This window comes from Protopterus annectens, chromosome 14.part0 (genome assembly GCF_019279795.1).
Source record: "Protopterus annectens isolate FY-2018-M chromosome 14.part0, PAN1.0, whole genome shotgun sequence".
Taxonomy (NCBI): Eukaryota; Metazoa; Chordata; order Ceratodontiformes; family Protopteridae; genus Protopterus; species Protopterus annectens.
This window is the reverse complement of record NC_056748.1, coordinates 236,324,106-236,335,735: the sequence shown is the minus strand read 5'-3', so window position 1 is coordinate 236,335,735 and position 11,630 is coordinate 236,324,106. Positions and strand designations below refer to the sequence as shown.

The following is an 11,630-nucleotide window of genomic DNA, read 5'->3' as shown; positions in this document are numbered from 1 at the left end:
GATCAATCTGTTTCCTGTAGGCCTCCTCCTCTCCGTCTTTGATCAGGCCTATAACAGCGGTGTCATCTGCGAATTTGATGATCCTATTCATCTCATGTGGCCATTCAGTCGTGTTAGCAGAGTGAAATGTAGAGGGCTCAAGACAAACCCCTGTGTTACTGCTGTGTTCAGGATGATACTTCCAGAGCTGTTGTCTCCCACACGACCCTTTTGAGGCTTTTCAGTAAGGAAGCTCATAATCCGTTGCATAAATGAGTTCATGCCCAGTTGAAGTAGCTTAAATATCAGATTCTGAGGGATGACAGTGTTGAAGGCTGAACGGAAATCAATGAATAGCAGTCTGATGAATAGCAGTATTAGTTAAAATCTGTGCTTATACCTGTCTTAGTGAACTGCATGCACCTTTATGAATTGTACCTGCCATATGAGCTGATTTGTGTACATTGCATATTACTTATTTTCATTTCCCATGTTTTGTTCTAGTCAATGTATTGACTTTGAAAAACTTTGCCATTAAGATAAATCTAGGATGTGTGGATATATGATTGTCAATGCATGTGTAGTATGAAGTGGGAAATTGTTGAAGTACATTTTTTATCTTTGTTCACACATTTGGGAATGAAATTCATTAGTGAGATTCATCCATTGCTGTAGCATCTAAAGTATGCACCTCGTTAATGCTTTGTTTTAGCATATTTGTCTTTCTTGGCATACATGATGAACCATGTTTAACAATTACTTTGTTTTACTGTCTTCACCTGTCAGGTCTCCTATGTTCAATGACTTTTTAAAGAAATGCTTGGAGAAGAATTTGGAGGCCAGATGGAACAGCCCTCAACTGCTTCAGGTAGAATTCTTATGAGTACATCTAAGCTTCTTGCAACCTTTTGCTAATTTAATTGATTTGGATGGCTGCAATGATCTAGAATGTAACGTTTTCAGACACAACCCTGTTTTGTATTTTAAGGGAGTGCATGAATACACCAAACAAATATTGCAGGTGGCATCCATTAATGTACTCTTTTTATATATCGGTTAACAGTAGTGTATCTCTAAGCAAACAAGTTAACCTTAAGTAGTAGTGTTTGGACAGAAAAGTAGTGTAGTGAGAGCCAAGACCCAGTGTGATAGGGGAGATACACCTGACATCCATGCCCCAAGCTTTAGAGTTACTTCAGGATAGCAGGAAAGAAGCATTTTTGTCAGAATTGGACACTGTTGCTTGTACAGTGTCACTCCATGTGGAAATATGTCAGGCAACACCCTTTAAGCAGCACCATGTCTTCATGCATCCATGTAACATTCATAAACTGACTTCAAGAGGGGAAGGCCAAAATGTCTGATGGCTCCATACCCACAGTAGAAGCCAGGTGAGGGATTTGGAGGCCAAGACATGCAAGATTTTGAGTGCCAGGATTTCCAAACGAAAGACCATCCTAGATAGGGTCTAAGAACTAGTGACTCAGATGTCACCCATCTCAGCAACAGAAAATCGTAGCCAGCAAGCAGCTTGGAGGAGCCCTGTGTCCTTCAACAGTTCCATAGAAAGAGTGACACACAAATGCACAGAGGTGGGTGTCCTGTAAACTGGTGCCCATGCATAGTTATGCATTCAACAGGATATAGCATGCATGTGGGTGAGGCCAGTTTTGTCCCTGGCTGATAGATTACCTCCAATCCTTCAGGGTGAAATCCCACATCTGTTTAAGTTCCCACCAGGAATCAAACTTATTGCTTTTTGCACCTGGCTTGTGGGCAGTAGTTTAGGCTCACGTTGAGGCTTCTTCTGTGCAAGAAATAACCAGATCAGCTAAGCCTTGGGGAGGAGTACTCCGAGAAAATTTTATGGAATTCTAATGTAGTATATCCTCAAGAAAATTGACATATTACTCATGTCAGCTAGCATGTCTTATCTTTTTCTTTTTTTTTTTTTTGCTTAGGTCTCAAGCCCAGAAAACCAGAACTTCAGTTTCATTGATTTAAAATGGTTTTCAAAAAGAAAAAAAAGTAATGTTTGGAAGACCCCACCCCCCCCCCCCCACACACACACACTTTTTTTTTGTCCATGCAGACACTTTTGTATTTTTTTTTGTTTGTTTCTCCAGTTTGACTTTCATTTGCTTTTCTGACTGATAAAAATCTTAAAGTTCAAGCTGAAAATTTTTTACACACTGCTCACCTCACAAGGTTATTTTCAGCCCAGGCAAGCCCTTGACTTGCAAAATGCAGAAAATACTTTATCTGAAGTAGTTAACTTCATTTGTCCATCAGCCTGTGGGTATCGGATCCATATCGGATCCGAGCCGGCGGCTTCAAACAGCTAAGATCCGAGCTCCAAGCTCCTCCCCCTTGCCCATAATCTCCTGCTATCTCTTCCTGACCTCAGATCTCGTTTGTCACGGTTCAGTCAGCAACTCTGAACGAGTTCCAGGCGTGGGAGTAGATCGTTTTTGTGAGGAAAATCCTTTTCTTTTTCTGTTATAACAGTAAAATCTGTGTGTGTGTTACTCCTTAGTTTCTAATTGTTAACTGTTTTTTTGTAGTTCATTTTTAGTTAAATTACCTCCCCCCGTGTGTGTGAAGGCGTGTTTGTCTTTGGGCCTAGTGTAATCTTGTCATTAGTCATGTATGAGGCCCCTAAAGCCTTCTTTTCTAAATGCACCGAGTGTGGCCATAAGCTGTCCCTAGCGGATGGCCACACTCTGTGTGTTATTTGCCTTGGGGTTCACCACCTCTCCTCAGGTTGCACTATTTGTGCAGCCTTCAACCCCAGGGCTTTGAGGGACAGGAGGTTGAAGTTGATTCTGGCAGGACTGTCTTCTACACTCCCCGGCTCCTCCAGCGGAATTGGTCCTGAGGGCTCTAGGTTCCATGGCGGCAACAATCAACCTGCTACCCTTAGTGCGCTTGAACATGAGGGTACTACAATGGACCTTGCAGGTTCAATGATCCGTCCTGCAACATCCACTTTCACCCATCCCCCTCAGCAAGGTTTGCAGGAAAGCCCTATTCTGGTGGCTCCAGTCCCCGGACCTCCAGAAAGGGCATGCCCCTTCTCTATGTCCCCTACTCTAACCACAGTGACCACGGACGCGTCTTGCCTCTGGTGGGGGGGTGCACTGTATGGGCAGAACAGTCCAAGGCACGTGGACCCATTCTGAGACCTTGTTGCATGTCAGTGTCCTAGAGATGAGAGCGGTGCTTTTGGCGTTGCAAGCACTCCAAGCCCTTCTTCCCTTGGGGACAATTGCAATTCAGACAGACATGTCAGTAGTCTGGTATGTCAACAAGCAAGGGGGAACCAGATCCTACCCACTTTGTCGAGAGGCCGAGAGAGTTTGGGAATGGGCGATCTCCACCAACCTCTTTCTCATAGTGATGCACATTCCGGGCCGGTCGAACATCTTGGCAGACAGGCTGAGTCGAACCATCCTTTCACCGTACGAGTCGTCTCTGAACCCGAGAGTAGCGAAACAAATCTTCCTCAAGTGGGGTAAACCTTGCTGCGATCTCTTCGCTTCTCCTTCGAACGCAAAGTGCAGCGACTACTTCGCTATAATTCCCCCACCGGGGGAATCCCCCAGAGACGCTCTGGTGCATGTTTGGCCATCTGGTATACTTTATGCTTATCCAACTCTTCCCCTAATACTAAAATTCTTGCAGAAAGCCCGTCGGTTGGGGATCAGAGTGATCCTCATAGCCCCATTCTGGCCTCATCAAGCGTGGTTCCCTTGTCTATGGTCTCATCTAGTGAATCCCCCATGGATTCTAGATCCCACTCCGGATCTGATCTCTCACCCACTAGGATTAGCAACCCCGAACCTGGACAACCTCAAGCTTACAGCTTGGTTGATCCAGTTCCAGTAATAGTTAGGGCTCCCAGTATCTCGTCCTCTTAAGGCTATTCTATTAGCCGCTCACAAGCCTTCTACGAGAAAGGTTTATAATAGCAAATGGAAACGCTTTCAATTTGGGCGGAGCGCAGAAACTTGGACCCCTTTACAGCTCCGTTACCAGCAGTGCTAGAATTTTTGTCTATCTTATTCGACCAGGTGCTAGCTCCTCTACGGTCAAAGTCCAGTTAGCCGCAATCTCCCACTAATATGTGGGAAGTGATCTCGGTCCCTTTGCCTCTTCCAAATTATGCAAGACCTTCTTAAAAGGCACTTTCCTCTTGAGGCCTCCTGTTAAACATGCAGTTCCTCCATGGGATTTAACTCTTGTTCTCCAGTCTCTGATAGCTCCTCCCTTTGAGTCTGCAGCTTCGGTGGGTCTAAAATACTTATCTTGGAAGACGGCCTTTCTTATTGCCATCACTTCGGCCAGAAGGATTTCGGAGCTTCAAGCCCTTTGCGTCAAACCACCATACCTGGTTTTCCATAAAGATAGATTTTCTCTCAGGACCAATCCCTCCTTTTTGCCCAAAGTTGCTTCGGAGCTCAATATCAATCGATCTAGTAATTTACCAGTATTCTTTCCAAATTATCAGAACAAGGGTGAATACAAGTTACATTCTCTGGACGTACACAGGCAATTGAGGTTCTACTTGCACAGGACCGCTGACCACAGGAAATTTGAGCAACTCTTTGTATCCTTTGCTAAACCTTCTTTGGGAAAACCAGTATCAAAAGTTACATTGTCCAGATGGATCTCCCAATGTATACTTCTTGCATATAAGAGTTCTGTCCTTCCTGAACCCGAAGGAGTCCACGCCCACTCTACTCGATTGATTTCCACCTCTGCTGCCTTTTGGTCCAGAGTATCATTGGATGACATTTGTTCAGCAGCCATTTGGGCATCATCTCATACTTTCATTAACCATTACAAGTTGGATATAATTTCCAGAGGGAGAGCATCCTTCGGCTCTGCAGTGCTTCGGAATATCCTTCCATGAGGACCTCCCAAGGATTGGGTAGCTGGGGACTCTGTCCCACAGGTTGATGGGCAAATGAAGTTAACTACTTCAGATAAAGAAGTTATGTACTCACCATAACGTTCCATCTGAGTAGGTAAACTTCATTTGTCAGCAACCGACCCACCCCCCCTCCATCCCTTTAACCTATAGCGTGTACTAAAAGGATTCCTTGCCCTTCGTTTCCGGATAACTCTAGGTTAGGATGTGCAGGTGATCCTTTGTGTTGTAATGCTCCGTGTTGCTAAGCAAACTCTATCTGCAGTCAGGAAGGGATAGCAGGGAATTATGGGCAACGAGGAGGAGCTTAGAGCTTGGATCTTAGCTGTTTGAAGCTGCCAGCTCGGATCCGATATGGATCCGATACCCACAGGTTGCTGACAAATGAAGTTTACCTACTCAGATGGAACGTTATGGTGAGTACATAACTTCTTTTTTTCGGGTGTATATTAGAACATCGAAGTTTCAAACCTTCAAATTTTCTAATATCGACCCCTATTCAGAGAAAACTGAAAATATCGAAGAAACAGAAAACCAAGTTTTTTTTTTGTAGGGTTGTCCGTTTCTCTTGCTTCGGTATTTTCAGCGCTGTGGTGGAAAGTTACGGTTCAGGTAAGTACGACTGAGTGCAGGTTAGGTTAGTTAGGGTTAGGGTGCGGGGCAGGTATGTGTGCGATTGTGTGGATATGAGGGTTAGGGTGGGTTAGGTAAGTTCGGGTTAGAGCGCGGGTGAGTTGAGTGTGCGATACTGACGGACCTTAGGTTTAGGGTTTGGTTAAGGTAAGTGGATAGTTAGTGGAGTGTGTATAGTTTTGTGTAGGGTTAGGTGTAAGATCTTAGGTGTATGTGTGTGGATTGCTGTTTGTCTGGTGTGCTTGTGTTGTGTGTATGTGTTTTGGAACAGCAAATTTTTTCCCTAGGAAAAAATTCGCTGTTCTGTATGTTCGATGTGTTCAGCTTTCGCTGAATAGGGGTTGATATTAGAACATTCGAAGTTTTGAAACTTTGATGTTCTAATATATACCTTTTTTTCCATTAGACTGTGTTCCCAATCAATTCTTCAGTTTTTTTGAATCTTTTCATTGATTATTTTTGTCTCAATATTCCGATTATTCAGTCTCCAGCTGCGTTAAAACTGCAGGTGCACCTGTCAAAATTTTTGAAGTACTTTATCCAAAGATTTGAACCTTATTTCACTTGAGTGGCCTTAATAACAGACCACAGAAAGTCAAGTATGCCATATTTCTTCATGTTGTAGGCAAGGAAGCCATTTAGGCATGTAACCGTTTTGGTATTTGATTTGTTTATTGACTGCATTTGTGAACCAGAATACCAGGATAGTCTTGCTGAGCAGTCCAGAAAAAATATAACGTTACTAAAGAAAGTAGTAAACAAAGGTATATAAGTAATCTACAAATCCGTCTGTCCATCCACAACCACTTTTTCCCATTTTTACACATGGGGTCAGGGTGTCAATCCAACAGTGATAATTATCTAAAGCTTAAGGTGCACATTTAAACAGTTCAGTTCCGTTAATAGCAGCATAATGCAAAGAGCTACGAAAATTATTTGCAAACAAATTTGGTAAAAGGAGTGAAAAGAAGGAAAATGAGGATTAGTATTAAGAGGAAGAGAGAATGTTTTAGAAAAAGTAGTGGGAAGAAAAGGGGAGAGGTAGAGTTCAAGGATATTTTGGACAAATAACGGGGATATAGTGCTTCGATGGAATAGGAGAAAGTGAGTAACTGGGGAGGAGAAAAACAGATGTTAAGTTGTCAATCTCGCCTTCATTCTTGCTTGATGAGATCTTGATGGGTTAGGAGCCGATCCTCGGCTCCGACTCGGCACCTGCTAAGCTCGAGAGTCACTTTTACCAGCTCGAGGCAGCCCCATATCCCATGATGCAAGGCGGTAAGTACCCAGATCTCGTTTGCCGCTTCGCTGATGAGGTCCTCCTTTTACCAGCTCCTGGTAAGTGAATTATTACTTTACTATTTTAGCCCCTTTTTTCAAAAAAACCTTAAATTATTAGTTTTAACTTAATTTTAATACCTTTCTGACAGAAAATTTCCCTGTCTTTTCTAAACTTTTAGTCAGACTAAAACCCATCCCATCCCCCCCCGTTAGGGTGTGTGTGTGTGTGTGTGTGTCTGTTAGTAATACCTTTTGGTATATTTAATTTTATTTCTTGGACTGGTGTGTGTGTGTTTGTTTGCACCATGTCTAAGGAAAGGGTCTCAGGCTTTAAGAAGTGTGACTCGTGCTGTCAGAAGATGTCTCTGACAGACGGTCACACTTCTTGCCTGTACTGTCTGGGGCCTCTTCACCTGCAGGACTCCTGTGCTATATGTCATTCTTTTAGCCAGAGAGTCCTGCAGGAAAGAAGAAATAAATTGATTTTGAGGGGCCTTCTTAAGCCGGAGGGCTCTCCGGCCAAGTCGGCCCCATCTACGACTTCTAAGTCTTCCAAGGCCCAGGCTTCTGTGTCCAAGCCTGTGGCCTCGGCTCCGACTCATTCAGAGTCGAGATCGGCTCGGCTGGAGCCGATTCTGTTACCTAAACCTTCGGCACCGATGGCTATCGGTGCCGACTCTGGTTCGACCACTTCGGTGTCGGCTCCGATCGGTTCCGACCACCATGTGGCCCAGGCATCGGTGTCGGCTCCGATCGGCTCCGACACCCTTACAGTTATGGCTGTATCGGCTCCGGCTGGAGCCGATACATCGAAGCTACCTGTCGGTGCCGATAAGTTGTCGGCTCCGACAGTTTCAGTAGTTTCATCGGCTCCGATGGTTCCTTCGAGGAAAAGGTCTAGGTCCCCTTCCTTGGAGACGGTACTTTCGGCTCGGCCTCTCCTCTCGGAGCGGAGCCATCGGAGCCGATCTTCAAGGTCATCCAGGCTTTCTGACCATGATTTGGAGAGAGTGGTCAGTAGACTACTAAAGTCACAGGTACTGGCCCAAATGCTACATAGTCCGTCTCAGCAGACGACTATTAGTCCACACCCCATTGCAGTTCCTCCTTCGACTCTACCCCAGAGTTTGGAGTTGGAGTCTTTGGGAATAGTTTCTGCTATGGCTGAGGGACAGATACCCCCTTCTGCTCCTTCAGCCTCTACTCTTATCTCCTCTTCGAGACCTTCCTTAGAGGGATTCGGTGGCCGGGCTTCCCTGGTCTCCGAGGGGGTGAGTGGCATCGGACCCTTGTCCGACCCCGCTCTTCCCCTTGGAGCCTCGGCCTTGGTGAGCTCGGCTCCGACATCTGCCTCGGAGCCTTCCTTTTCGGTGGGTCCTGGAGTTCCTAGCTCTTCGGAGCGGGTTCTCTCGGACCTCCCTGGGAGGGGAGCCTTCGAGGTGATGAAGAGTGTGCTGGCCTCTGGACTCAGCCAGCAGTCTGTTCCCTTAGCTCCTCCCTCTATAGTGCCTGTTGACACCTCTGCCACTTCTCTTGCTCCTGGACCCAGAGATCCTCCGCCTCAGGTTTCCCCACTGGGAATATCCCCCTCTTCTGAGGATTCTCCTGATTTGTCGGGTGATCCTCCGCAGAAGAGGATTTGTAAGAGGAAACACGTAGACTCCCCCGAGTCTATCACTTGGATACTGACTTTGATGAGTCAGAGGGATCCCCAAGATCCCCTCTGAGGATGTCTCCTTCTCAGACATCCTAGAACTCCTTAGACAGAGGGAAACTGGCCCACCAACAATCCCTCTGAGGATGAGTCAGTATACCTGGAGGCGTTTGGATCTCGGCCCTCCACCTCCTGGGTGTCTCCGCCTTTCGACCCCCTTATGCAGGTTATTGCTCGAAAGGCGTGGACTGCTCCTGACTCTGTAGAGCCTGTCCCTAGGAGGCCTTCTAAATTTATTACTGCCCGTCGGACAAGCAATTCCTTACAAAAGGTGTCCCTGCTGATGCCATGGTGGTGGCGGCTGCCACCAAGAAGGAACTTGCAGATCCTTCCATACCTGTCCATCCTCCTAATAAGGACTCTAGGACCATGGATAGATATGGTAAGCGGATGTTTTCTTCAGCGACCTTTGCTATGCGTTCGCTGACCTATCTTTGTCACTTCACCAGACTCCAAAGGGATATCCTTAAGGAGCTAGGTGAAGTTGTGCAGGATCCTACAGCTGCGGGGGCTCAGGAAAAAATTGCTTCGCAGCTAGGAACCCTTAACTCCATTGCAAACTCCTCCATGCGGCTTTTATCATATGCTGCTGATGGAGCGAGTAGGGCCGCAGGTACAGGTGTGGCTCTTAGACGCCAAGCCTGGATGCGACTATGTAATTTTGCAGATCCCTTTAAGGCGTCCTTCACAAACTCTCCCTTTGATGGGTCAGCTCTGTTTGGCCCTCAAGTGAAGGAAACGTTGACCAGGTGTGAGCAGGACGGCAAAACTTTCTGCCGTAGGGGTCCGTTTTTCCACCCCTTCTAGACCTTATCCCAAAGGACAGAAGGGTGGCAAAATGTGGTTCCGCAAATCCCAAGGAGTCACGCCGGATTCACGTGGTCAGTTTACCCCTAGAGGCAGAGGGGGTAACAACAACAGACGCCGCTCTAGAGGCAGAGGGGATCCACAAAACCAGGGAAACAGAGAGTCTCTCTCTGACAAGCCCTTTCAGCATCCCTGAGATGTTGCCCGGCTGTCCCTCCTTGGAGGCAGTCGGGGGAAGACTATCACTGTACCCAGAAGCCTGGCGTTCTCTCACTCAAGACAGATGGGTACAGTCGATCATATCCGAGGGTTACAAAATTCCTTTCGAGGAAAGTCCTTTCTATCCCTCAAATTCCCTTCCAGACGTACCACCCGGTCTAAGGGAAATTGCAGAGTTGGAAGTCTCAAAACTACTGCAAAAAAGAGCCATTCAGCCATTTACAACAGACCATTCAGAGCCCGGAATCTACTCAAGGTTCTTTTTGGTCCCCAAAAAGAGGGGAGACTGGAGACCAATATTGGATCTCAGCAGACTCAAGTCTGTGAGGAAGACAAGATTCTGAATGGTCACTCTTCAATCAATTCTGCCCTTCTTACAGAAGGACAACTGGATGTGCTCAATAGATCTTCAGGATGCGTACTATCACATAAAAATTCACAGACGCTCCAGGAGATTTCTCCGCTTTCGGCTGGGGTCCAGTCATTTCCAGTTCAGAGCCCTGCCCTTTGGTCTCACCACAGCCCCCAGAGTGTTCACCAAATGTATGGCAGTGGTCACGGCTCACCTGAGACGACAAGGATTCCAGGTGTTTCCGTATCTCGACGACTGGCTCCTGTCAGCCACCACCAGGCATCAGCTTGTTCAAGCCAGGGATTACACAATAAATCTTTGTTCTCATTTGGGCATCTCGATCAACTTCGAAAAGTCATCCTTATTGCGCTGCCAGTCTATTACTTTCATAGGCGCAAACTTAAACACTGTTCGGATGTCAGCTACCCTTACAGACCAAAGAGTTTCAGACATTCAAAGTCATGTCAGGATCATTCTAGCCAACAAGAAGGTACAGGCCAGAATGGTTCTAAAAGTATTAGGTCTCATGGCTGCGGCCATTACTCTTCTTCCCCTGGCTCGCTTCTACATGCGCCTTCTTCAGTGGATGTTGTTCACTCAGTGGTCTTACCAACAACTTCCAATGCGTCACCAAATTCTGGTGACACAGATTTGCAAAAATCATCTTGCTTGGTGGATCACTTCTCCCCAGATTCACCAAGGCAGACACTTTGTACCCCCATCCCCGGTAGCCACTGTCACCATGGATGCCTCCCTAATCGGGTGGGGGGGCATTATCAGGGCAGGATGGTTCATGGGACGTGGCAACCGTTCGAGTACCACCTGCACATAAATGTCCTAGAGATGAGAGCAGTGCTTTTAACGTTGCAAGCCCTCAACGACTCTCTTCCCGTAGGGACGATTGCAGTCCACACAGACAACATGTCTGTAGTTTGGTATATCAACAAACAGGGCGGAACCAAATCCTACCCCTTGTGTCGAGAACCGCTCAGACTGTGGCAATGGGCGATCTCATCGGTTTCTGGTAGCAACGCACATCCCTGGGAAAACCAACATTTTAGCGGACAGATTGAGCAGAGCTATTCTCATGCCTCACGAGTGGTCTCTCAAACAGTCTATAGTGGAGGAGATTTTTCTGGAATGGGGTCGCCCATGTTGCGATCTTTTTGCTACTCCCCAAAACAGCAAATGCCCAGACTTCTTCTCTCTCTTCCCTCTGTCAGGCCATCCCCCCAGAGACGCTCTGACCCAGGATTGGCCCCAGGGACTTCTTTATGCCTTTCCTCCCTTTCCTCTAATCCCTCAGGTTATCCAGAAAGCTACCGTTTTGAGAGCCAAAATGATTCTCATTGCTCCTTATTGGCCTCGACAAATTTGGTTTCCGTTCCTCCATCGTTACCTTTTGGTGCAGCCATGGCATCTGGACCCAGTGCCAGATCTTCTGGTTCACCAATCCGGTCAGCTGCACCGGTCTATCCCTTCTCTCAACCTCTCAGCATGGTTGCTCCACTTCCTTCCTTAGCCAGGCTTCCTTTGATCTCTAACCCTGTTAGAGACATCATAGTAGCTTCTTTAAAATCCTCTACCAGGAGGATTTATACAAGCAAATGGAAACGTTTCTCTTATTGGGCTAAAGCCAAGAATATCGATCCCTTCACTGCCCCAGTTCAGGCAGTTTTGGACTTCTTAGCGGAGATTTTTCATGCAGGCTC

The 11,630-nt window shown here is 46.5% G+C and overlaps 1 protein-coding gene across 2 annotated transcripts in view; it reads left to right on the top strand.

Annotated features, from left to right (window-relative positions):
• Positions 1 to 11,630, top strand: part of SLK (STE20 like kinase) — a 2,579,008-nt gene that overhangs the window by 846,993 nt on the left and 1,720,385 nt on the right. For both annotated transcript variants that reach the window (XM_044055960.1, XM_044055959.1), the window contains exon 7: positions 766 to 847. In XM_044055960.1, the coding sequence (XP_043911895.1) occupies positions 766 to 847 (82 nt within the window). The remainder of the gene's footprint in view (positions 1 to 765; positions 848 to 11,630) is intronic.